The 26306-nt window shown below is 46.3% G+C and overlaps 2 protein-coding genes across 2 annotated transcripts in view; one reads left to right on the top strand and one right to left on the bottom strand.

Annotated features, from left to right (window-relative positions):
• The window catches only part of RAB15 (RAB15, member RAS oncogene family), a 33707-nt gene extending 32118 nt beyond the window's left edge, over window positions 1–1589 (bottom strand). Inside the window, exon 1 of the mRNA XM_053287272.1 lies at window positions 912–1589. Coding sequence (XP_053143247.1) covers window positions 912–1035 — 124 coding nt within the window. The 5' untranslated portion in view covers window positions 1036–1589. The remainder of the gene's footprint in view (window positions 1–911) is intronic.
• Window positions 1590–11761: 10172 nt separating this feature from the next.
• Window positions 11762–26306, top strand: part of FNTB (farnesyltransferase, CAAX box, beta) — a 29195-nt gene continuing 14650 nt past the window's right edge. Inside the window, exons 1-4 of the mRNA XM_053287264.1 lie at window positions 11762–12069; window positions 21847–21911; window positions 24106–24178; window positions 25957–26048. Coding sequence (XP_053143239.1) covers window positions 11929–12069; window positions 21847–21911; window positions 24106–24178; window positions 25957–26048 — 371 coding nt within the window. The 5' untranslated portion in view covers window positions 11762–11928. The remainder of the gene's footprint in view (window positions 12070–21846; window positions 21912–24105; window positions 24179–25956; window positions 26049–26306) is intronic.

Genomic DNA, 26306 nt, shown 5'->3' with positions numbered 1-26306 from the left:
TATGCATGCACTCACCAAGAGCAGATGCTCCGAAGCAGACCCATCTATGTTTACAACCCTGAGTAATGGGCCAGGTGTATTTAAAACATGTGAGAAGCAGACCTTATTCCCTAGAACTAGCAAAAACCACCCCTGCCAATTACAGAAATTAAAAAGGCCTTCCCCTTGCTTTCTCCCTCTACTCCCCCTTCATATGACTCATGGTTTGATGCCTACCTCATGTTTTAGGATATTTTCACCTCTGAGATGAGCTGGGCTGGCATTACTGCATCCAGCAGCAGCAACATGTACAGTAACTGGAGACTGGAGGATTATTGAATTAAAACTGCCACCTTACAACTGAGGCGACACCAGCAAAAGGGCCGCAGGCATTGGTGCAGCAGCATCTAACAGGTACTGGAAGCTACGGCACTAGGAGAGGCAGGTTTTGCTGGGGCGGGAGGGGGAGGAAGGAAGCCTTTCGTCATCATGGCCTGGCTCTTAATGGGGGTGCCCGCCCTGTTTCGGGGCTTCCGAGCCTCAGATCTGAATGCCCCTCCCGGTTCTCCCTCTGGGTTTACTATGAACAGCTGTGCAGGTAGATTCGCTCACGAATCCGTGGCAAAGACGCAGTGCCTTTACACGCAGTGCCCTCACCCCCTCGACAAAGAGAGCAGAAGGAGAGCAGCGGCTAAGCCCAAACGCCCCAGGTGCTGCTGCCCATCCGATCTCCTTTCCTCGGGTCGGACGGACCCCCGACGACACACAAAGGGTAGCAGCCCAGGCTCCCCCTAGCTCGAGCCGGGTCTTGTGCGCTCTCCTACGCCTTTGTCCCCGATGAAGGTGGTGGAGAGGCCGGGCTGCCAGATCCCCTGGTCTTCCTCCCCCCCCCTCCCCCGCCCCTCCCTCGCCCCACTTCCCCCGCTCAGTACCGATTGTGGAGATGTGCGAAGGGTGGAACTCGTTGTCGGTGAAGCGGCACAGCAGGCAGGTCTTGCCCACGCCCGAGTCCCCGATGAGCAGCAGGCGAAAGAGCACGTCGTACTGCTTGGCCATGGCGGGGCCGCTCCGGCTTCAGCCCCGCGCTGCGCTCGCGGCCATCCCAGCTGAGCGCTTTCCGCTGGCGGCGGCGGCGGCGTCCGAGCGTCAGTCCCGGGCGGCAGCCCCTGCAGCGAGACCAAGCGCTGGTGGCGCGGCAGGGAGGAGACGACTGAGCTCGCAGCTCTGCCGCTTCGATTGCTCAGATGAGCCGCCGGGGGGAGAGCCAGAGGAGCGCGCCAGTCCGACTTTCCGGGAGAAATCGGGGGAGGCTGGTGGTTGTGGGGAATCACTTCCTCACTAGGCGCGGCAGGCAGGGGAGGGGTAGAAGGTGGTGCTGTTGTTGCTGCTCCCGGTTGGAGAGTGCGGGGGACACAGGAACGCACAAGGAGAGTGCGGCGGGGGCGCAAAGCTGGGACACACGGATGGAGCCAGCGCGCCTCGTTTCCCTTGTTGCTGGCAAAATTGCGCCGTCCAGCGAGCGCGCTGCCTGTGGACCACGTGCCCGGCAATCTGCAGAAGGGGTGGAGAATGTGAGAAGGCGGCCCGCTTGAATGAATGAAGGCAAGCGGGCCAAGAGCAGCCGCGGTCTTGTATGCGCTGTTTACGGTCAGGGTTTCGCGGCTGCGCTCTAGCCATTTCCAGCGCCAGGGCTCCTCTGCTCTTTGAAGCATATGTAAGATTAAAGGAACTGTTGCTGAGTGAAATTCTGTCACTATCATGAATAACTACAGAGAAATCCGACCCCGGACAAATGTCTCACTCTGGTGGGTCCCTGAGAGAGGGGTGGGGTATACTGGCTGGCTGGGCAACAGCTTGAGCACAGTTTGCTCTCCCCCCTCGTGCCTCTTTGAAGAAGGCCGCGGAGTGGGCGGTGGCAGTTCCCCCGCCCCCCACATCTCCACATCCTTTGTCCCAGAACATGGGGACTGACTCCCCCCCCCCTGCAGTTATTCATAATGAGGTAAATGCACTCCGTATCTGCTCAGAAGCAGTTTAGTCTTAACTGATTTACATGTAAGGCCAGAGAGTGTGTTTCCTGGCAGAATGCAGCCCCAGCTTTTCTTTTTCCTGGAAATGTGGTGGTGGTGATACTACAGGGATTCCAGATTCTATGTTATAAGCTGAAAGACTTTCAAGACAGCAAGCATAATTTTAAAAAGAGCAATAATACAATCAATAAGAATTATTTTAAAAAACAAAACAAAACCAGGAGCACCAAAACCAGCATAAAACAGATTGGAAATCCAAGAACACAGCAATTAAGTTTCATTCAAGAGAACTGTGCTCTGGTGCTGCCTGCTGTATCTCCTCCCCCCCCCCCCGCTTTTTTTGCCCTTAAGGATAACAAAACCAAAGCTTTTATTCAGTAGGGATTTGCCAAAGGCTGATTTCAGAACTTAGAGGCTCAGCTCTTGAATATGGAAAATGATCATGGCGAGTGTCTCTCTGAGCATGGTTACTCTGTAGTGGTTACTCAGTGGTGGGGACAGAGGGCATTGTCCCCACTACTAACCACTGCAACCCTCACACCGTGTTTGGAACTGGAGAACAAAACTTTCACATGGATGAGAAAATGTGAAACTTCTTGACTGCTAGTAGTTTTGACTAGTTTTGACTCCTAGTGGTTTCTGTTTTTATGTATTTATCATATTTTTATGAGCCCCTGGTGGCGCAGTGGTAAAAACTGCCGCCCTGTAACCAGAAGGTTACAAGTTCGATCCTGACCAGGGGCTCAAGGTTGACTCAGCCTTCCATCCTTCCGAGGTCAGTAAAATGAGTACCCAGAATGTTGGGGGCAATATGCTAAATCATTGTAAACCGCTTAGAGAGCTCCGGCTATAGAGCGGTATATAAATGTAAGTGCTATTGCTATTGCTATTGCTATTTTTATACCCCCTGATATGTCATATGTGCATCTCTAGTCAGTGTACAAAATTTAACTTAATTTCTACATCATTTGTCCACTTAAAAGTCCTAATCCCCTTCCTTTGGAGATATCTCTTAGTTTGGGGGAAATAATAACTTAAGCATGTTAACTGAGAAGGATATCTCACCGAGTTCAATGAGACTTAATTTGTCAATGTGCTTAGGATCAGAATCTTAGGTAATGTACAAGTTATTTATGATAAGACTTGTCCTCATTATTAAGCCCAGCATCTGTATTGTCCTCATTATTAAGCCCAGCATTCCTTATGTTAACATAGACCAGTTGCAGAGATTGAATGGTTTAGACTTGGGTATCTGGAGAACTGCATCCTCCCACATGAACCTGCCCATTTGCTAAAGCTGTCATCTGTGGCCCTGCTCAGGATGCCCCACCTCCACAGGTTATGTGGCTGGCTACCAGAGATGGGGCCTTTTCTGTGATGGCACCCACCACTGATCCCTCTAAGGAGTACGCATGCTCACAAATTTTTGGATGTCTGCTCAGTTGATTTTAGATCCCACTCAGGTTGAATCAGGAAGACCCCACTCTGATGCATGTGCCTTGATACTGTTGCCCAGAACAAAACTGATTCTGCACAGAGATGGGAAAAAATTGCGGGACCACTGGCACCCACCCTGGTTTTGGAAATGTCTTCCTTGGGTTGCTCACCTGGCTCCTTGATTGACTGATTTTTGGTGCCAAGTTAATTCAGCTTTGTATAAACAGGCATTTGAAGATTGGTGGTACATGAGGATTTGTTTTGTTGCGCTTAATCTGCTGTTTCGTTCTGTTCCTGTGTTCACCACCACCACCACCAATTTTTGTTTCATTTTCAGTTTAGTTTCTTTTTAATATGTTTTTGTTCTATCTCAGAGCTGCATTTTTAAATGTTTGTTAGGCTCCTTGAAGCCAATTCAAAGCAGGTGCGGAGAAGCATTTTAAATCAACAATAATAATCTGAGCCAGGAAAAGAAACAACCACCAGAGATCAACTCATGACTTCTGAATGCCATGACTGAGCCCTGAAGTATCATATATTGAGCCCTGAAGCATTATATATATGTGGGTGGAGAGAGAGAGAGAGAGAGAATGAATGAATGAATGAATGAATGAATGAATGAATGAATGAATGCCTTTGTAGTAGGTGCTGGGGGACAATGGGAGAGGGCTATTGCTTTCATGCCCTGTTGGCAGCTTCCCAGAGTTATCTGGAAGCTGGTTTTAACCTCTCTTAACCCCCTCCCCCACTTTATGTGCAAGTTGGTAATTGCGAATGGCTTCCCTGGAAATCCTTGCACAATATGCAAATGGGAAACCATGACAGGTCTTGCCAGCTGCGACCTGAGTATCCATGGTTTTTTTAAAGTTATTTTGGAGGGGTTTCCGTGATCTGAAGTGGGGTTCAGAAGTTTGAACTGCTCATTCCTCTTGGTGACTCTTCCTAACCCTTGCTGAATTGGCTGTCACTTGCCAATTTAAGATGCCTTTGAGTGATTTTTTGCGGGGGTGGGTGGGTGGGTCAAAAAATATCCAGAGGTTCGATCTGCTCATTCTTCTTGGTGACTTGGTGATACTACAGTATTTTTTGTGATTTTTAGCAATTGGAGGGATATTTTTTCCCTTTATTTTTAGGTCTTTTTGCAGTCGTGGTTCCCCTAATGGCAAAGTTTGCCAGAACGGAACCCTAGCGATTATTGAGGAATGACTGTACGCTCTTTTAGCTACTATATTGCATTGTTTTGATAGAACCTCTGTTAACTGCAGAGAGGCACCTTTTCAAGTGGAGATTCTCTTATATTTAGCAGGGGAAGAGCAATTGTGCCTATCCATCCCCAGCACAGCATCCCTCTGGTGGTGGTGGTTGCTGTTTACCTCTAGCTTATGTTTAGTTTTAGATTGTGAGTTCCTTTGGGACAGACAACCATCTTATTTATTGGTTATGTAAACCACTTTGAGAACTTTTTTGTTGAATAGCGAGAGATCAGTTTTTGTAATAACAATAATATAATAATAATTTTTAACTGATTGTTGTAAATTGCCTTGAGATCGTTGAAAAGATGGGATATAAATATTTTAAATAAAGACTGGTTGTCCTTTGCTAAAAGCAGGATGCTGGACTAGATGGACCTCAGTCTGATATAGCAGAACTCTTCTTATGTTAACTATGTACGTTAAGTAAGAGATGGAACTGTTAGAGCATCTCCCAATTTCAACCCCCAGCCTCTCCAAGTAGGGCTAGGAAAGACTCTTGTCTGAAACCTCGGAGAGCTGCAGCCTGTCTGTGGAGACAATTGAGACAGACAGACTCCACAGTATTGTCTGTGGAGACAATACTGAGCTAGATGGACCAATGGTCTGACTTGGAATAAGGCAGGTTCCTATGTTCCTAAATATGAGTTTCAGTGTTATGAATGCTAAAGAACAGTTCGATGCATATGGTTGATGTCCATGTTTTGAGATGTAACAATCCTACATTCTGAGGTGAGTCTAACAATCAGTGAGACCCGCCGGAGGGGGTTCTGTGGGGAGAAGGGGATCTTCTTGTGTGTTGCTGCAGCGCGGAGCCATGCTGCGGCAATACACGATCAGAAAACCAGGGTTAGCGGATTGCTCGCTCCGCTAACCTGGGCTAAGGGGAGGGGTATTTAAATGGGTTACCCGCTTAGGGGAAACCGGGCTCGCCTGCAAGCCCGGTGGTTCCCACAGTCTGTGGAAAGTGGGCTAAGCTCCCTTAGACCGCTTTCCACTGATCGTAAGAATCACCTCTCTGTCAGTAATCCACAACTCGGTGCTGGTACACACTCCAATACAGCATGCTACAGAAATGGCTGCTTCCCAGAACCAAGAATTATGCTGACATCTATCGTGTCATTTTTAAAAAACAGTAGTGAACTGTATGATGAAATATATGCCATATTTTAATACTGTATTTACCCAACTAGAAAGCGACTCTGAATTTAAGACAATGCCTTAAAAGACAGAGGTTAAATACAGGTTATACTTGTATTTACCCCCTCCCCACAGAGGACTCTGGATTCAAGATTAACTCCCATATTTAACAGGCAAACTGGGGGTGGGGGGACGTTGGGTGTGTGTGTGTGTGTGTGTGTGTGTGTGTGTGTGTGTGTGTGTGTGAGATGCTGAGAGGAATTACTGAAGATCCCCAAAAGAGAGAAAAAGCTGTGGCACCTTAAAGACCAACTGGTGTGCATTATGCTATGAGCTTTCATAGGCAACAGCATCTTTTGTTTATGTCTAAGAAGGTGGTACACTTAGATGTGGGTTAAAGAACAATGTCTGTGTCACTACAAACCAATTCCAGTCCTGTTTCCTGGTGGCACAGGTTAGACACAATTGGAATATGTTAACAGGACTCAGGACTGGTGAAAGAAGTGTGGGGCAGGAAGGAATACAAATACGATGAATATTCATATACCGCTTTTCAACAAAAGTTTCAAAGTGGTTTGCATAGATATAAATAAATAAAATAAATTAAATAAAATCTCCCTGTCTCCAAAGGGATCACAGTCTTTTAAAAAAGGAATGTAATTATACTTCACTGAAAAATCCACCTAACTGTGGATTAAATAAGAGGTAAAATGCAGTTTGGAATTAAACTGAAGGCTACTAGCACTTTTACTTGGCAGCACGTCTCACTGGGGAAAAACTACAGGACTGTCACAAATGACAGTAAAGAGCATATTTTCTTACCAGGGACAGTCCTTCCATGAGGCAAGATGAGGCAGTCACTTTAAGTGGCAGATTATTGGGGTGTCAGAGGGGCGGCAAGATTTACCTGCTGTTTTGCCTGCCTCCTTCAGTCACCCCACCATCACCATCAGAGCAACTCTGCCAAGCAGTGGCACAGCATCTCCATTACTCTAGAGAAAGGGCAGAAAGAGCATCTCCACTACTCTACTACCCTTTCATCATCTCCCTTTCCACTTCTTCCCCCTTTTCATAATCACAAGAGAGGAGGAGGAGGACATAGATGTGTTGCATGGTGGTGGCTATTGCCCCGACAAAGGAGGGAAAGTATGTGTGCATGTGAATGCATGAAGTCAAACAGCAATGGCTATCACTGCCACCTGAAAAAAAAGGGAAAGAGGGGAGAAGGGTGCATTCACAAAAGGCAGCATTTGGCACTGCCTCAGGAGCACAGAGGTTTTGGGTTAGCATGGCAGTTCCTTGACACACATCTTCTACTACTTGTGCCATTTGTGAATGTGGCAAATACGGAACAGAAAGCAGGAGATACCAATTCTTAAACTGAACATATACTCTGTACTTTGCATATTGCACTTTATTTTCTGTGCATTGCAGGATGGGACTACCTCTAGTCATACATCAAGGGATGAAAAGAGGATAGCGAAGCTGTAGTAAAGAGAGAGTAGTGAAGGCCTTAAAACCTATGACATATTTTATAGACAGCCCTACACACACACACACCACACACTGCTTTAGGTAGCAGTTCTTGACATGTTTACTAGGGAGTAAGCCCAATTTAACTCAGTGGTATTTACTTCTAAGTAAATTCTTAAGAGCATGTTGGGTTTTAAAAACTGATTTTTTAAAATAAAAAAATTAAATTGTTTTATATTGTACTTTTTTTGGTTTATTTGTTTTTGTTTCAGTGTGTTGTGATTTCACATGTTGTGTGTTTTTACTTGATGTTTTAATGCTGTGTTGTGAGCCGCCCAGAAAACAATCTGTTAGGGGTGGCTAACAAACAAAGTTGTTGGTTATTAATTATTATAATATACTTTTTGTATTAAAGTACCCTGTATTCTGCTAATCAAGTCTGGTGTTAGCAGTAGTGATTGATCACTGACTTCAAGCGGGTTCGGAATAACCCTATTTTACAGCCAAACTCATCCCTCCCTGAGCTGATCATTGTGTTGCTCCCGAAGTGGGCCAGCTGAGCACAGTATTCCAAGGCGAAGGATCAAGGCTGCTATCTGCATGTTTGACGGAGCGTTGCAGAAGAGCTCTAATCTTTTATCAAGTCTATACATCACATTTGCTATAGGACAGCAAAATGAACACTTTTTCCCATTCGTCACAGAGCCACCTGGAAACAATGGGACCCACCTTCATAAGAACATAAGAACAACGCTGCTGGGTCTAGTCCAGCATCCTGTTTTCACACAGTGGCCCACCTGAAGCCTCTGGGGAGCCCACGGGCAAGAGGCGAGGGCATGCCCTTTCTCTTGCTCCCCTGAAAATGGTATAGAGAGGCATCGTGCCTCTGAGGCTGGAGGTAACCTCCAGCCTCCAGACTAGTAGCCATTGAAAGACTTGTCCTCCATGCATTTGCTGAAGCCCCTTTTAAAGCCATCCAAACTAGTGGCCATCACCACATCCCATGGCAAAGAATTCCATAGATTATGTGTTGTGTGAAAAAGTACTTCCTCTTGTCAGTCCTAAATTTCCCAACCTTCAGTTCCATGGGATGACTCCTGGTTCAAGTGTTGTGAGAGATGGAGAAACATTTATCTCTGTCCACTCTCTTTATTCTGTGTATAATTTTATGCACCTCTATTATGTCTCTCCTTAGTCACGTCTTTTCCAAACAAAAGAGTCCCAGATGCTATAGACTTGCCTCATAATGAAGGTTCTCCAGGCCCCTGATCATCTTGGTTGCCCTCTTTTGCACCTTTTCCTTAAGATATGGTGACCAGAACTGTATGCAGTACTCCAGATGTGCCCGCATCACAGATTTGTATAAGGGCATTATAACATTAGCATTTTTATTTTCAATCCCCTTCCTAATGATCCCTGGCATAGAATTTGCCTTTTTCACCACTGCCTTGTACTAACTGAGTTGACACTTTCAATGAGCTATCCACCAAGATCTCTCTCCTGGTCAGTCACCGACAGCTCAGATCCCATCAACATATATGTGAAGTTGGGGTTTAGTGTCATCTGCAAATTTGGCCACTTCGCTGCTTATCCCAGCTTCTAGATAATCTATGAACAAGTTAAAGAGCAGTGGTCCCAGTACAGATCTCTGGGGGTCTCTACTTTTTACTTCTCTCCATTGTGAAAACTGTCCATTTATTCCTACCCTGTTCTCCAACCAGTTACCAATCCACACATGCACTTGTCCCCTTATCCCATGACTGCTAAGTTTACTCAAGAGCCTTTGGTGGGGAACTTTGTCAAAAGCTTTTTGGAAGTCCAAGTATACAGTAGAGCTCTCCTCATGATCCTTGAGAAGAGCTTGTAGGCGGTCTGCAGGGAAGGAGAGTTTAACGTACCTCCCCTGCAAGCAATCAGCTTGAAGTCCCTGGGCGGGCAGATTGCCCACCCAGACAAGCAGCAACTCCCGCAGCAGTTCCCAGGATCAGGGTGCTGGGATGCCAAGACACGTTGCTGTGCATCACCCTGCCCCCAGAGCCCCAATAATGTACCGCATGAATACATGGTACATTACTGGGATCCCCCCTCCCCCGATTGTGCCGTGGCTATTCACATGCTTAAAAAAATGAGGTTAAGGGAGCACTCGCTCCCTTAATTTCGTTTAACTGGGTGGCTCAGTAGGTGGGTTTGCTGCCGTGCAGCCACCAGGATCAGCCGCAAACCCGGTGCCTCACACAAGCGTGCAAAACCACGCTGGGCTCCCTTAGCCTGGTTTTGCATGCGCGTGTGAACAGCCTCTATGTCAACTGGATCACCTTTATCCACATGCCTGTTCACTCTCAAAGAACTCCAAAAGGTTAGTGAGGCCCTTGCAAATGCCATGCTGGTTCTCCGTCAGCAGGGCTCGTTCTTCTATATGTTTAACAGTTTTGTCCTTAGGTAACCTTTTTTTCATCAATTTACTTGGCACTGAAGTTAACTAAAGGTAGTGTGCTGCCAAGTCAATTTCTACTCCTGGCCCCCACAGAGCCCTGTGGTTGTCTTTAGTAGAATACAGGAGGGGTTTACCATTGCCTCCTCCCGTGCAGTATGAGATGATGCCTTTCAGCATCTTCCTATATCACTGATGCCCAATATAGGTGTTTCCACTAGCAGGGATTTGAACCGGCAACCTTCTGCTTGTTAGTCAAGCATTTCCCTGCTCCACCACTTAAGTGGCCTTTAATTTCCCAGATCCCTTCTGGATCCTTTTTTGAAAATCTGTATATGAATCTCTAGAATTAATAATATAGAGGTGTGTTTCTTCTCCGAGTCTGTCAGTATTCACATTGGTTGCTATGGCAGTTCTCTATGGCAGTGCCCTCATTTCCACTCCTGAAAAAGGAAGCGTTCTCTACACTGTTCCCTTTACACAGGCAGACATTTACCTTTCTGGGTCAAGCAACACGGCATGCACACTAGTACTGATAAAATATACAAAGAATCAGCTCCTTGTGACCAACAAGCTGCAGGAGTACAAACATAATTACTTTGTTCTGGTTCTAGTTCTGACTGTGCTTGATTGTTAGGGAGAAATCAAAGTGGACACAGACTGCCATGGTACCTGAGGATACGATATGGACCTAGGATACAACCCTTTCCCGCACAAGCACTGGAATTTCCTGGGGAAATTCAGCTTCTTTATCTTTATATTTATTGAGCAGCAACAATGTCCACTAAAAAGCACATCTAAATTCTGCTGCTGCTTGGAAAACAGAGGCAGCTCTAACCAGCGCAGTTGTGCTCAGACAACAGCCCTACTTCATTGCAAGCTCCATGGGAGTCAGAGAAGGTTCGGCAGAAGGGGAGTATGTCAGCTGGCATGAGAGGTAGAATGTGGGTTTGGGGAGGGGAGGCTGACCCGGGGCAGGTAAGGTGGGAGAGGAGGGGGATACTTGGGGGACGGAAATGGCCAAGTTGTAAATCACATAGTGCCTAATAAAAATTCTTAATCTGGGGAAATGGGGTATGCAACAGAAGCTTAATAAGTCAGAAGTAAGCTTGAGTCAACTTCCCTCTTTCTGCACAGGTCCATGAATTGATAAGCACTGTGGGGAGGTGGGAACAATGGGGTGGGTGGGGAGAAGGGGTTACAGACAACTAATTGGCTACTTTCTACCCTACTAGAAAATAGTTACATGAGTACAAAAAAAGAAGTCAATGAGAACCACGGCATGTGGGAACTGTTTCTCTTCTGCATGCAGATCAATGAAGATATACCCATGGAAGAAAGCAGAACTGTGAGAGGAAAGTAACCTTCACTCAGAATATGGTTTGCAGCAACAGAATCCGATGCAGAACTACAACTCCATTGAAACTGCCAGCTGGGAATTTTCCCTTGTTTTAAACAAAACTCCCTCTTCTCCTCCATCAAAGAAGCGTTTCCTATACGGAGGGAAATTCCCTTCAGTCCACAGACAGCCTGGCCTCCGCCTAAGCTTGCTTGCAATGAGTCTGCGAACAAGATGAAGGAAAAGCATAGCCGTAAAGCAAGATTGCTCCATTTCGAACCGTGAGAGTCTCTCTTCCTTCCCACACACCACCTGCCCACATCATGGGGGGAAGAGAACTGCATCTCAGTGCAGGCTGAATAGAGAATGCCAGAAAATATAGTCTGCTCAGCGCATTCACGTCCGAGCAAAAACGCGCTAAAAAGCAACAAAGTTAATTTGTGGAAGGGGAAAAAAAAACTTCGTTGAGCATGAACAAATTTGTAGCGAAGTTCTGGGCTGGGGAAGCCTTACTCTTTCCTCTACCGTGCAAAGCAAGGCGCATTGCGCCAGAGAGACAGCGCGAAGGCTTTCCGCCAGGGGGTCAGAGGGTCGACTTGTTGCTTGCCTTATCCCACCTTCCCCCTTGAGGCCTTACTTAACCATAGACAGCTGGTTAAAATAGACGCCACGTGAGGGCGGTAGTGAGTCACCGACGCCGCCACCAGCCCCGTAAAGCAGATTTTAGCAAAGCTGGAGCACGGCGTCGTTATATGTCCCCAACAAGCTGCCGTAGCCGGGCTTTAGCACTGTGCTCCTCGGATGGGCAGCTCCCGTTGCACGGAGTGAACGACTCTTTAGTCTGGGATCATGGCGGCTGCTGCCTCTACCCACCCTGGCGCCGACAGACGCCGCCACCACCACCATCACCACCGCCGTGGCGGTGGCATGGAACCCGGTCGGGAGAGGCTAGAGGAGGACGGGGTTGAGACCCTCACCTCGGTTGAGCAGGTGAGGCGCGGGGAACCGCCCCTGCTTCTCTTGCAGCGGGACTACAACTCCCGGCGTGCAGTGCGTGGGCGCGCGTGCCGTGCCTTCTGGGGGTCCAGTCGATTTGCCTGCGCGGAGAGCGATGCCCGGGCGCATTGTGTCGCTCTGGTGCTGCTTGGTAGTACCTTGTTGGCCAGCTAGAGAAGTGGGGTGCCGTGTGTGCTCGGTTTCTCTGGCAAGCTCGTTAAATCTGTTGACTAGACTACAGCGCATATGTGCCATTGTCGTCCACTTCAAGTGGCCAACAAAATTGTAGTTGGCCGTGTTGGTCCATCTGACCAAAAATCCACGCTAGGTAATATTTCTGGGTTTCTAATAAAAACAGCGAGCTTTCGAGCCCCACAAAACTATTCATCAGGCTGGATAGATGGCAAGCGAAAGGACGGGGTGAGGAAGTGGGCTGTTGCCTATGGAAGTTCATGACCGATTATGCTGGGCCTTTTCTAAAGACTCTTCGGGTACCTTGCACACCTCCAGCCACCAATATGCCCTTACCAATTCTGTCTTTCCAAAGTTGCCCACTTTCCATTTCCTGATTGGAGTTAAATGGGTCTAAGTCAGGTATCTGTTAAGAGAACTATTACGGGGGAAATGGGGGAAGAATATTTTATCTATGTTAGTTTTCCTGACCTTGATAAATTCAGACCCCACTTCTGAACTTAGTCTGTTTTCTGGGCCTGTCCATCACTATCTGTAAGTTGGATGAATATTTTCGGGTTCTTGTGGGCAGTTATGTGTGTGCTGCTGTGCATGAAAATCTCTGGATGGATGGGGATGGGGATTCAGGATGCCTTCAGCAGGAGTGCACCCTTTCTTATCCCGGCCAGCCACACCCTTGCCTATTTCCAGTTATTAATATTTTTAGTTAGATATGATTGATCCTACTTTTTCATACCTGCCAACATGTACCTGTTTTCCCTTTTTTCTCAATTTTGTTGTAAACAGCCCAGAGATGTAAGTTTTGGGCGGTGTAAAAAAATGATAGATAGATAGATTAATTAATTAATTAACCTGTATGGGAAAACAGGGTTGTGTTGGCAAGTATGCTTTTTGTACATACATTTTTGTATGGTGAAGATTTATGTATAACACTGTGACTTTAATGCTTGCCTGCTTGTACACCAACAGATGTTACTACATTAAAATATATGTCCGTACCTGGTTCATATATATTTATGTTTTTAGACTAACAAGATAAGTTGACAATAGCAAATTACAAACCGAATGTGATTATGGAGAATTCAGAAGGAGGCTTGAAGTGGCCTGGAGAGAACTCTGCATCTCCTGATAAATCTCTCTACGAACCCATCAGCTTTTGGCTACTGCACACATACACCCACCCACTGTGTTAATTTCTAATCTTCTCACTGCAGAACTGAGTTTTCTGAACATGCATATGGAATTGGATATTAGTACAGAATTGAAGCTGATTTTGTTGTTTACATCATCTACAGAAGGGATGGCTGATCTCTGTATTCTTGAGGGCCATTCAGACAGTGATTTGGGAACCTAAAGTGTATATCACTGCACTTGCAAACCTCCTTGTGGGTGGACAGACTCTATAATAAAACAGGTGCTGTTAACAGCAATAAAAGTGTTAAATGATACAAACAGTGCTGCACCAGTAACTGAGACAAAGTGTAATAAGCATACTGGTTCACTTTTCAGTCTAGTTTAAATTTGGATACCTCTTTTTTGGCAGCTTTAATGCCTCCAGCATGTATGTATATGCATACTTAGTAGTTCTATGGTTCTTTATAGGAATTTCAAGGCAAGTTGTCAAAATTGTACAATTTTTGCAAGTAAATTCTTTTTTTTGCAACATCTGTCACTGAACACTTCACAGAGGAGTCCATGCACTCAGGCATAGCATTGCGCAGCAGTATATACATTTACATGTGTGTTATAACTTGAACACATTTCCCTTTCCCGGTGAAACACTTTACCTTGATATATGTTTGAGTCCCCAAGAGCCAGATAAAATTGCTTTGGAGACCAATCCAGTCTAGTCTGCAGGTTATCAGCTGGAGATACTTGGTTTAAAGAAACAACTAGTCTTATTATTAACACTAACCACAACAACATGAACAGAAAGTATTCTGTGCTTTTTCTTGAGGCCCTTGCAGCATCTTCATTAAACAGATGAGAGCGAAGTTATTTAAAAAACAGGCAAGGGTCTTCTAAAGCACTGCTACAGCACAGTCAATAAGAGTATAATGCCATCTTTCTAAGATTAGTCTGCCATGTATTCTCTCTCTCTGTCAGACTCAGTGGGGCTGAGCCAGTGTATTATCCGAAGCATCATGACATGAAAGGTTGAAGGCTAGAGAGAGTTTGTTATAGGAACTAGAAAAATGGGAAGGTGTCTGTGAGCTTCTGCAGCACCTGTGATACCCACCCAACTCTTTCCTGCACCTGGAGAAGCATAGTCTCATTGGGCTCCATAAACCTGCCTTTGGCTAAGGGTAGTAGAGTACAAACTGAGAAAAATTCTAAATGAGGCAAAGCTTCAAAATCCCTACAGAAAGAGGGCTAGACAGCAAGCCTTTTCCAGACTTCTCTAGCCATTTCTTAAAGGTCCAAATGAAAAGCATTTGGAAGGGTGGTGAAGTGATTGTTATGTCATGATTGGAGACGATAACTCGTAATGGCTAAGCATATATTCCTGCCTTTGACAACTTGTAACCTTCTCCTCTCTACAAAAACTGTCAAGATCCACACTGTAATCAGTTACTGGTTTGGTTGGCTGTCAGCGATTCACACATTTAAAATATTTCATAGTGGTTGAGAAATATTTGATCCTTGGACACTCTTGGTATTCCTAGAAGGGGAGCATTATGTGCCGCATTTCAGGGCCACTGTTATAATGGTGTGGTCTTCGGGTCAACCTAGATATTATTTTAACCATGTGCTTGGGGCTAGTGGGCTTGGTTTTTATTCAGTAAAGTAGCAGCTGGATTGGGTCCCATGCAGTGTTCCCTCTAACAGGGATTCCCAGATGTTGTTGACTACAATTCCCAGAATCCCTAGCTGCAATGGCTTTTGCGTGGGGATTCTAGGAGTTGTAGGCAGCAACAACTGGGAATCCCTGTCAGAGGGAGCACTCTAACATGGAATGGGAGGAAGATTAGCCTTATGGCTGCTCTTTTTCCCCTGGTAGAAAACCATACATTCCTATCAATAGGACCATCTTTTGCCAGGGCAAATAGTATCCCTGGGAGATCCTAATCTGATTGCTCTTCACTGAAGAAAAAACAAGTGCATTAGTCCCAATCACATGCTTTTAGCAATGTCTCGTTTGACCCTTAAATAGTTGCTGAAGTCCGCATTCTGCAGGAGGTAGCACTTTATAGTAGGAGGTGATGGAGCAGCATTTCCATTTCTTGGTATCTGTGCTCTTATTGCTCATGAACAGCAAGAGGTAAAAGTCGAAAGGAAGCAATAGAGACACAAGGAAGAGCTGGATAGCAAGCACTTGGCGGTGGCAGAAGTAGGGGAAAGTATTGAATGCAAGAAGCTCGGTAAGCTCCAGGTCTTGGGTCTAAGGCACAGGTGGGTGAGCTGCAATAGGCCATTAGGACCACTGTTCCCTCTAAGGTGTGTGCACGTGTGCGTGCTCACAAGTTCTTGGATGTCTGCTTAATTCAGTTTAGATCCCGCTCAGGTTGAATCAGGAAGGCCCCATTCTGAATGCAGGTGTGCACACACTGTCTTGATACTGCTGCCCAGAACAAAACTCATTCCGCACACAGATGAAAAAAATTAGAGGGACCACTGATTAGGACCACATAATCCTGGGCTCAGTGAGAGAATGGTTTGGCTGTGTGGGTAGGAGGAGGCCTCTGGTGGTGAATAAGTTAACAAGACTCTAGAGCAGGCTTCCCCAACCTGCAACCCTCCAGATGTTGCCGAACTACAATTCCCATCACCCCCAGCTATGACTTATTGTGGCTGGGATGATGGGAACTGTAGTTCAGCAGCATCTGGAGGGCCACAGGTTGGGGAAGCCTGCTCTAGAGGATAACTCTTCAGAGACTGCTAGCCCCTGACACTTCTGCATATGATCTGCAACGTGTTTGGTTTTTGCTGTAGGTGAAAATGAAGGCCAGCCATGGCTACATCTTTAATTTTTCTGCTTTTCCCAGTGTATAACAAAACTTTGGCTATTGGGCCAGCTGCTTCCCTTTCTCGAGAAGGCAGATCTGGCCACAGTTAAGTCATGGCTGGATTACTGAAACACTTTCTACATGGGGCTGCCCTTGAAGAATATTTGGAAACCACAGCTAGTGCAAAATGTGATAGCTAGGATTTTATCTGTAGCTGTCTGTTGGGATTATATTTCACCCTTTCTGAAAGAGCTGCCCTAGCTACCAATTTGTTTCAGAGTCCAATTCAAGGTGATGGTTTTGACCTTTAAAGCAATTAACAGTTTGGGCCCTGGATATCAGAAGGACCACCTGCTCCCAAGGGTTTCTGCCCACTTGACAAGAACATTGGAGGGGGCTCTGCTCTGCGTGCTTATGGTTAGGGAGGCTCAGCTGTTGAGCATACGGGACAGGGCCTGCTCATCATTTATTGCTCACAGGCTTTGGAATGCATTTCCAGCTAGCATCCGCTCCTCAGTCTACATCACAGTTTTGAGAAAAGTAAAAAAGTAGCTCTCCACCCAGGCTTTTTATATGACAACTGTTTTTGCTCTTTTGTGTTACTGTTTTACATAGGCTTTTAAATAGAGATTTTTTTAAAAAAAAAAATTTTTAAATATTTGTACTTTTAATTTTGCATTGTTTTAATTATACTGTAAACCGCTTTGGGATTAGTTTAATGAAAAGCAGTACAGAAATTACTCTCAGCAGCTTTCTTATACATGTTGTTCTCAGGTTACTGTGTTAATGTTTGCCTGTTGCTTGCCTTCTCGTAAAATAACTGGTTCATAGACTTTGATTTCCTGCTTATCTGTATATTTAATTCTCCTGGGTGTGCCTTGGAATGTGCATCCCAGCGCCCAGCTGATTGGCTGGGCGACGGAGGCGCCTGATTGGCTGAGTAGCACCCAGGAGGATTGGTCATCCTGGCGGTGGGCCCGGCTGTGGAGGCCAGAGGTGGTTGGCAGGTGGAGGCAAGGCCCAGGAGGGGGGAAAGAAAGGGGGGGCAGAAGTGGCAGTGGGGAGGAGAGGTGGCTGGGCCCAGCACAGGCCGGCCGTGGTCAGGAAGCAGAGACTGGGGCAGAAGGTGGGGGGGAAGAGGTAACCGCTGGCCCCAAAGAGCGCACAGGTGTTCAGTGCGGGGTTGGCTAGTGTTAATAAAGGAGTACCAAAAAAGGGAGTCTTGTGCACCTTAAAGAACAGACCTATAGTGGTGTGAACTTTTGTGGACTAGAGCCCACTTCATCTAGTTTATGAAAGCTTATACCACAGTAAATCTGTTGGTACCAAAAGACGTTTTTGGGGTTTTTTTGTTTTTGCTTGGCTACCCCTCTGGACTCAATAAATGAGAGGCTGGTTTTCTTCCAATTGGGTTGTCTGATTTACCTTGTGGAGTAAAGCAGTGTTAAATTGTTCCACAACGTTCTAGTAATGTCTCAGGGTTCCCGCTGAAAAGTTTCTTTAACCTGGTTGTGAGCAGTGTTCCCTCGAACAGGGATTCCCAGATGTTGTTGACCACAACTCCTAGAATCCCCAGCTGCAATGGCTTTTGCTTAGGGATTCTGGGAGTTGTTGTCAGCATCATCTGGGAATCCCTGTTAGAGGGAACACTAGTGGTGATATAGTAGTTTGTTCCCTGTGGAAGACATTTCCATTATAGGCCTGAAAATGAAGGGGTCTATAGCTTAGTGGTACAACATGTCCATGGCATGTACAAGCCCCCAATACAAGGCCAATTCCTGGTATTAAGCAGGGACAGGAAAGGCTTCTGTCCGACATGTGGGCTTGCTGGCTAGGTGGACAGCTGATCTAACTTGGTATAAGCTGACTCATGTTTGAAATGGAAAGTGTTAGAGCACTGGATATATTTTCCACATTAGCTGTGGAAATAACTGCCCAAGCATTAGGGGTATTAATTATAACCAGTGGAAGAACACTATTGGATGATTCCTGTTAATCATGGGCATGCTCCATTCTTGTAAACCTAGCTGGCTGGACAGTGTCTGACATGCCACACAGTGGTATGTCAGCATTAAGGTCTTGCTTGAGCTACTGCGCAACGTGAGAGGAGCTCCAGTGGTGTTGTGCAACAGGGCTGTTGTGCAATGCTGCCAGGGCTGCCTTTACATGAAGTTGCACAATGCTACTTGAACTGGAAACAGTAGACATAGTACTGCACAACTGCAGAGATGCTGCTTTAAGTTGTTGCGCAGCTGCTCTGCTGCGCAATGCTGTCGAGGCTGTCTTTTACCTTGTGCAGCCACCCTGGCAGGCCCCTAATGCCGGTATACTGCTGCTCAGCTGATGGATTCATTCCCCTCCTGCTCTCCTCCCCTCTCCACCCCTTGCATCCAGCACACTTTCATTGGGCCATTCTCATAAGAGAAGCTCTGGAATTGGGAGGAAGCCAAGTGCTTTTCCTAAGGCTCTGCAGAGCAGTATGCCAAATGCAAAGTGCACATGGCTGGCAGATAGCTCATTGTATTAGAAATCCAGTGCATTTGAGTAACTGTCAGGGATTCCATGACCTGCTGATGATTTTAGTTGCTCCTGCTGCCTCCTGATGTTACGACCCAAGTGGCTAAAATTACAGTTGTCAGCCAGTTGACATGATTACTGGTTGGGTTTGAGCTTCGTTGCTAGAGGCCAGAGACATCTCTGAGGAGTCTCCGCTCATTATCTCTCTCTGGAATCTGACCTTTAATGGAGAAGGGAGCACTTTTCAAATCTGCTATGGTGAGAAAATACTAGAGAGGAGAGCAGGATTGTGTCAATTGAAGCTTTGTTGTTCCTTCAATTAAGCGGAATTACAGAATGAGGATGTGAATGTAAACCTGACTGTCGGGCTTCATCCTAAGAGCTCCAAAAGATGCATGCTTCACTAGCTAGCCAGAGAGCTTTGTGTGTTTCCCTGTTCTATTGCTGGGCACTTGGGGCTGGCTTATGCACCCTGCATATCTGTGCCAGCCAGCCACATGGAGATGCCTCCTTGGGCCTTTGGCTCCCCCTCCCAATTGGGCTTCTGGGAGGAGAGCTGGTCTTGTGGTAGCAAGCATGAAATGTCCTCTTTGCTAAGCAGGGTCCACCCTGGTTTGCATTTGAATGGGAGGCTACATGTGAGTACTAAGAGATTCCCCCTCGGGGGATGGGGCCGCTCTGGAAAGAGTATCTTCATGCTTGCATGCAGAAGGTTCCAAGTTCCCTCCCTGGTGTCTCCAAGATAGGTCTGAGAGACTTTTGCCTGCAACCTTGGAGAAACTGCTGCCAGATTGTGTAGACAGTGCTGAACTAGATGAACCAGTGGTCTGACTCAATATAAGGCAGCTTCCTATGTTCCACTCTCTCCAATCCATGCTTCATTGCTGTTCTCCCACCCCCACCCCTGCTCTTTCTTTTTCTCCTGCTGGGTGTTGGAGTAGTGCCTGGATTGTTTGTATGGGGGGAGAATTTAAATTATTTAATTTTAAAAATATATCCTGTCTCCTAATAAAAAATAGATTCACAAGGTGGCTCTCATATGCATCATATAAGTATTGGCTCTAGGGATGTGCACAAACCTGTTCGGAGGCAATTTTATGGGCTTCCGAACAGGTTTGAGCAACCAGCAGTTCGGTTCGGCCAGTTCAAAGGTTTGTGTGTGTGGGGGGGGGTACCTTTAAGGGTGGGGAAGGGTGCTACCTCTCCCACCGCATTTCCCCCACTCGCACTGCACTTTAAAAGGCACTGCACTTTAAAAGCCTCCCTGCTGCCACGTTGCCTTGTCGGACTGGAAGTTACCAGAAGTACCCGACACGCGGGCACATACACGATGGGCATGCACGCATGTTGCTCTCGCTCGCTTGCGTGTCTGGCGCTTCCAGTCTGATGATGAGGCCACGGGGCAGCAGGGAGGTGCGCTGCCGCCCCACCATACTCCTTTAAAGTGCAGCACTGGTGGGGGAAACGTGGCGGGAGGGCTAAGAGCACCCTCCCCCATTAAAAGATGAGGGTAACAGTACAGATTTTAGGACTGCGGTGAACACATTGAGGTGGGAAGCTCTGGCTGAGAAGGTCTTGCTTACCTTAGAAGGTGGGGGGGATCAGAGCAGCAATTCTGCCTTTTAAAGGTTAAAACAAGCACACTGAACCGTGACCAGAAACAAATTGGTAGCCAGTGTAATTGAAGAACTGACATGAAATCCACAAGCCCCTGAGTCTCCTCGTCTTATTCATCTCCTACCTTCCTTGGCCTTCTAAAAACATTAGCTGGAGGCTGCTGCAAAAGCTTAGCGGGGTGGGACAGACCCCCTCTGGCCCATCTCTAATTTGAGCACTGAACAGGTCTTAGGACCGGGGAGACCTGAGTTCAAACCCCCATTCAGCCATGAGACTAGCTGGGTGACTCTGGGCCAGTCACTTCTCTCTCAGCCTAGCCTACTTTACAGAGTTGTTGTTGTGAGGAGAAACTTAAGTATGTAGTACACCGCTCTGGGCTCCTTGGAGGAAGAGCGGGATATAAATGTAATAATAATAATAATAATCACCATCAGCCAATTACAAAAAGCAGCTTTACTGGAAACAGCCTATATTCTGCGACGATATCTATAACAACTGACAATAAAATTCAGCCACCCCAGGTCCTTGGGAAGGACTCGATGTCTGGATAAAACAAACCAGTCAATAACACCTGTCTGACTGTGTAAACAAGCAATAATAATAATAATAAACTAGGCCTGGAGCTTGGTGGCTAAGTAAAAATGCATACGGCAATAGTTCTCCACAGCCAACCCAAACACCTGTCTCTCCCCATTTGGGCTCCAGACCATGGTCATCTGTATTGGTAAGGGTTTCAACATACTTGCACGTGGGTGCTGCTGGTTCAGTACCTGTCTTACTTCCATGGCACCCTAGAAGCGGAAGGATGTTGCAATCCTTACTGATGCCATGGCAGTGCACACAGCTGAGAGAGATCATCCACTGGAGGATCAGCATAGGCTGTGGGCAGTGTTCCCAATAAGGCGTGCATGTGTGTATGCTCACATGTTTTTTGATGTCCGCTCAGTTAATTTTAGATCCCGCTCAGGTTTAATCAGGAAGATCCCAACTCCGAGTGCATGTGTGCGCACACTGCCTTGATACTGCCGCCCAGAACAAAACGCATTCCACACACAGATGAAAATGATTAGAGAGAACATTGGCTGTGGAGTCTTGGTTGGTAGGGATGTCCTGTGGATTGGGGGTATAGCTGTACGGCCCTTTCCCAGGTACTCTTCCTGTGTGGCTTGCTGCAGCATCAAACGAGGAGCATGGTCAGCTGCCCTGAAGGTCTGATGAGACAGAAGGTCCTAAAGTTATGAGTTATTTAGTATCTGGTAAGATCCGTGGTCTTTGTTGAACCCCACCCCCCCGAACTGGAACAGCAGCCACCCTCTTGTCTCTGACCCCCTTTACCCTGGTGCTCTGATGGCGATTGCAGTGCAGTGCCGTGTCGTGTCGTGCTTTGGGTGGATTAGAGGTTCTTGCATTCTGACACTAATGTATGTGTTGGCTCCCCCTTCACCCACTTCATGTTTTCTGTTTCTCTCCTTTCCCCCTTGAAATTGACGTGCTGTAGACAAAAGTGGAGGACATAGTCCAAGAGGTCTTCGATGCTTACAAGACAAACCATCATGATTCACAGTAAGTTATTGTATCCACACAACCTTTCCTCCAGCTTCAGTTTAAGAACAAACTGTTAGGAGAGTCTTCAGCTTTCAGGTTTTTTTGAGTGCTAATTTGGACGCTTCATGGTTTTAACCTTTGGCAGTGCGATGTGCCCTGTGGCCTGCTTTTCAGGCTCACCTCTCTCGTCTTGGTAGGGTTGCTGTCCAGTGCCACCTGGAACGAGGCGTAGTTTGACAAGCTTTCGGGCTGCTCTTTTTGCAACTCCATAAGGACAAAAACATACTCCCAAAGTAGTAACAATCAACATACACAATTTATTGCAAATGTAAAAATGACATATTAATGTACTAATGTATATTTACAATTATAATCGTAAACATAAATGGATATATAGACAATGGTAAAACAAAATGTTTGCACAATAATGCAGTCTTCAAAACAAGAAGGGCTGAAAATCAAGTAGTTCCACCACTCAAAACTAAGAGACTTGAAAATCAAGAAGTAGAAATCTAGCCAAACACATTTCAGCTTTCACTAGGCCATCTTCAGTGGCACAGTGCACTGTCTCCACAAATTTCCCAACTCAAAATCTCAAAAGCAGGCTTGAAATCTTCCACAAAGGGGTACAGCAAATGTGCTGTTAAAAAGAGGTCAACATTCAAATAGAAACATTATTTATATCCTGCTTTTCAACCAAAAAAAAAGTTCTCAAAGTGGTTTGCATAGAAGAATAAGAAGGTGGTCTCTGTCCCAAAGGGCTCACAATCCAAAGAAAAACACTGTGTAGGCAACAGCCACTGGAGGGATGCTGTGCGGGGGTTGAATAGGGACGATTGCTCTTATAAAAGGGATGTGAACCGTCCTGAGCCTTTGGGAAGGGCGGTATAAAAGTTTTAATAATAAATAATAATTAATAAATAAAGAGAAATGCCCCTTTGAAACCACTTGTAGATTAAGTGGCATCTACTGATCCATCTTGGTGACTTTTTACTCCTGCTTTATAACTAGTAACTAGTTGATCTCTGCAACTTGCTCAGAATCAGTACTCTAATTCAGGGGTTCCCAACCATGGGACCCCAGATGATGATGTGCTACAATGGATGATGGAAATTGTAGTCCATCATCATCTGGGTAACCATGGTTGGGAACCCCTGCTCTGATTTGTAAATATATATGACTCAACCTATCAAACAACCTTCTGACCCCTGGACAATATTGATCAGCCCCTACCAGCCCTTGCTTCTGGTTGAGGGGTGTGTGTGTGTGTGTGTGTGTGTGGTGAGAGGGGGCAGAGCAGGGCACCTAGATGGCAAAATTATAGTGTACCCTCTGAGGTTGTTTTATTCTGTTTGGTTTAAATGACTGTTTTTATGGTTTAGAAACCGATTAGTATACACTCATTTAGGAAGTATCTATACTCTTAAAACTTTAAATCGGTTATTTTAAATTAGCTCTCTTCCCCTTGGCGATTTAAACAACTGATTTAAATCAATCTACCCTGCAAGTCTGACCTTCCTTCTACTTTGTGCTAGAATCTTTTACATTCTGATTCAGATATGCTAGAATTTGATGCAGGAAAGATACTAGAACAGATCATAAAGCATCGTACAACCTGGTTGTAAAGCCAGAATTAGGGCCCCTAAGGGAGTTGCAAGTAGCTACCGTAGTTGAAAATAGAAAGGCTGCTTAAGGACCAAACCAGACAATATTCCTATTGCATAATTTGGGCCTGTGTGTTTGATTTTTCTAATGTAAATAGTACTAACTGGGGGGTTCCAATCAGGACTGTGATGGGGAGTAACTTTAAACCTTTGCCCCCGCCACATTCCTCATCCAGTCACCCTCACCCACGTTTCTGTATAGCGAACTGATTTTGAAACTCAAAGGAGAGTTCAAAAATAGTTTGTGATGTGGCATTGGAATCCACTTCAAAAAAAATAAAGTCATTGATTTCACTGGGCTAGAGCAGGGCCCTCCTGTGACCCCAAGCAGGCATTTGGATTCTGACCAGAATGCTGGATTTGATGGGCCCTTGGTATGATCCAGCAAATCATTTCTTTTATGACAAGGCAGGTGTGCAGCTGAATGTATGTTGCACAGTTAACATTTCCCCCCTCTCTGAATTAGTTTAATCAAAAGCATTCTGTACATCGCCAAAATGACTTCATGAAGCTTTGGTAAATGGTATACATTTTGGTCTATCCTTCAGGTTTGTTTTACAGCGGGAGAAGCACTTCCACTACCTTAAGAGAGGTCTGAGACAACTGACAGATGCCTATGAGGTAATTCCTATAGGTTGAAGGAATGTGTAATGTTTTCTCCCTTATTTTCTGACTGCTGCTTACCAGTTTCCAATCATAGATGCAAAAAGAGAATTACATTAATAGTAGGGATGTGCCCGAACCAGTTCGGAGGCCATGCTGGAGGCCTCCGAACCGGTCCGGTTCCGAGCCAGTCCGGAGGTTCGGCACGGAGGGGGCCTGTAGCTTTAAGGGCGGGGGGTAGTACTCCCCCCCCCCCGCCGCCGCTCTTCCCCCTCCGGCGCTGTGTTATTTTCCAAAGTTTCTGGGGCGGCAGCGTTCCTCCCTGCCGCCCCTGCCCCCGTCGTTAGCCCGCAAGAGCCGATGTAAAGAGCACGCATGCGCCCGTTTCAGTGTGCGCGTGCACCTGTCGCCGCCACGTGTGCGCTCCGCATACGTGTCATGTCGAAGTGTGACGTATGTGGAGTGTGCGCATCGGCAGGTGCGTGCGCGCACCGGAACGGGCGCATGCGTGCTCTTTACATCGGCTCTTGCGGGCTAACGACGGGGGCAGGGGCGGCAGGGAGGAACGCTGCCGCCCCAGAAACTTTGGAAAATAACACAGCACCGGAGGGGGAAGAGCGGCGGGGGGGCGGGACCGGTTCGGGGGGTTGCACATCCCTAATTAATAGTTTCTCTTGCTTGTTTCCCAGCTTTCAGCATTTTTTGTCTTGAAGTCTCAAGGGACTTGCATTTACTGGCTGACATCTATACTTGGGATGCTCTGGCAGAACAGTATTTTGTATTGTGCAGGAGGGAGGGGTGACTGTTGGCAGTTTCCCCTTCAACAACCACCTTTGCCTCCTGAAAATAGTTCCCTGGGGGTTAGGAGACCCTTAGACCTATTTTTGGGAGTTACAGATGGCTGCAGGGGAGATAGGCAAAAACCACCCCTCTCCCTCTGCACAACAGAAAACACTCTTCCCCAGCATGTTGCTAGTCTTGATGTCAGTTGCTGTATGGCCAAAGGGCACTTTTATAGGCAGTAGAAACAAGTATATTGTCTTGTTAAATCCATTTCTCTTATAGCCGTTTTGGTTATAGTTCTGACTCCTCTGGGGTATAACATGCTGCTGATTTGTGAATTCTGTCTTTTGCTTTGCCCGGGTAGTGGTAAACATTTTTTTTTAAAAAAAAAAATCCTGGATGTTAGCCAGGTCTGCAAAATAGTGAAGTTATTTTTACAGTAGAACAGAAGTCCCCTTCACAAGCACACTACCTGACGTATTGTTTACTTTCCAGGGGTCATCCCATGAAACACCCATGAATCTCCTTTTTTCAGGGCTCATCCCATTAAACTGAAGGCCAGGAAATTTTGGACCAACGAAAGGAAGTACTCTTTCACACAGCACATAAATTAATCTATGGAATTTTCTGCCACAGGATGTGGTGATGGCCACTTGCTTGGTTGGCTTTAAAAGGGGCTTAGACAAATTCACGGACAAGTCTGTCAGTGGCTACTAGCCACTTCCAGCTTCAGAGACAAGATGCATCTGAATACCAGTTGCAGGGGAGCAACATCAGGAGAGAGGGCATGCCCTCACCTCTTGTCTGTGGGCTTCTCAGAGGCTGTGAAGAAACTGGATGGACCTTGTGCCTGATCCAGCAGAGCTATTCTTATGCTCAATAGTCCTGTGCTGATTAATCTTCTCCATAATGAAGGTTCCCCCCCTCTTCCTGCAGCTACAGTGTAACAAATGCAGCACTGCTGGTTGCATCAGTCATGGGTTTGAACAGCTGCTGCTTTTTTCTCTTTGTAGTGTCTAGATGCCAGTCGTCCATGGCTGTGCTACTGGATCCTGCACAGTCTGGAGCTGCTAGAGGAACCCATCCCAGAATCTGTAGCTTCTGAGTAAGCTTTCTTCTGCACTTTGTTATGCACTCTGTTGCAACACACACAACTACATGTTCCATGCATTGCGAAATACAGAATCTGAAATATGAGGGCAGAGTGGGACTCCTCTGGGAATCTCAGCATTTGGTTTTTAAAAGCTCCCAGCCTTTGGGGTGGTTGAGACACATTTGGAAAATTATGCAGGCAGCATCTGTTGCGGGCTCAGAAACCAAAAATAACTTGGATTCTGTGTCCTTTGCAGTTCTCTGTTTTGCT

Source organism: Hemicordylus capensis, chromosome 1 (assembly GCF_027244095.1).
Source record: "Hemicordylus capensis ecotype Gifberg chromosome 1, rHemCap1.1.pri, whole genome shotgun sequence".
Lineage (NCBI taxonomy): Eukaryota > Metazoa > Chordata > Lepidosauria > Squamata > Cordylidae > Hemicordylus > Hemicordylus capensis.
The sequence above is the reverse complement of the archived record's forward strand: the minus strand, read 5'-3'. Positions and strand labels throughout refer to the sequence as shown.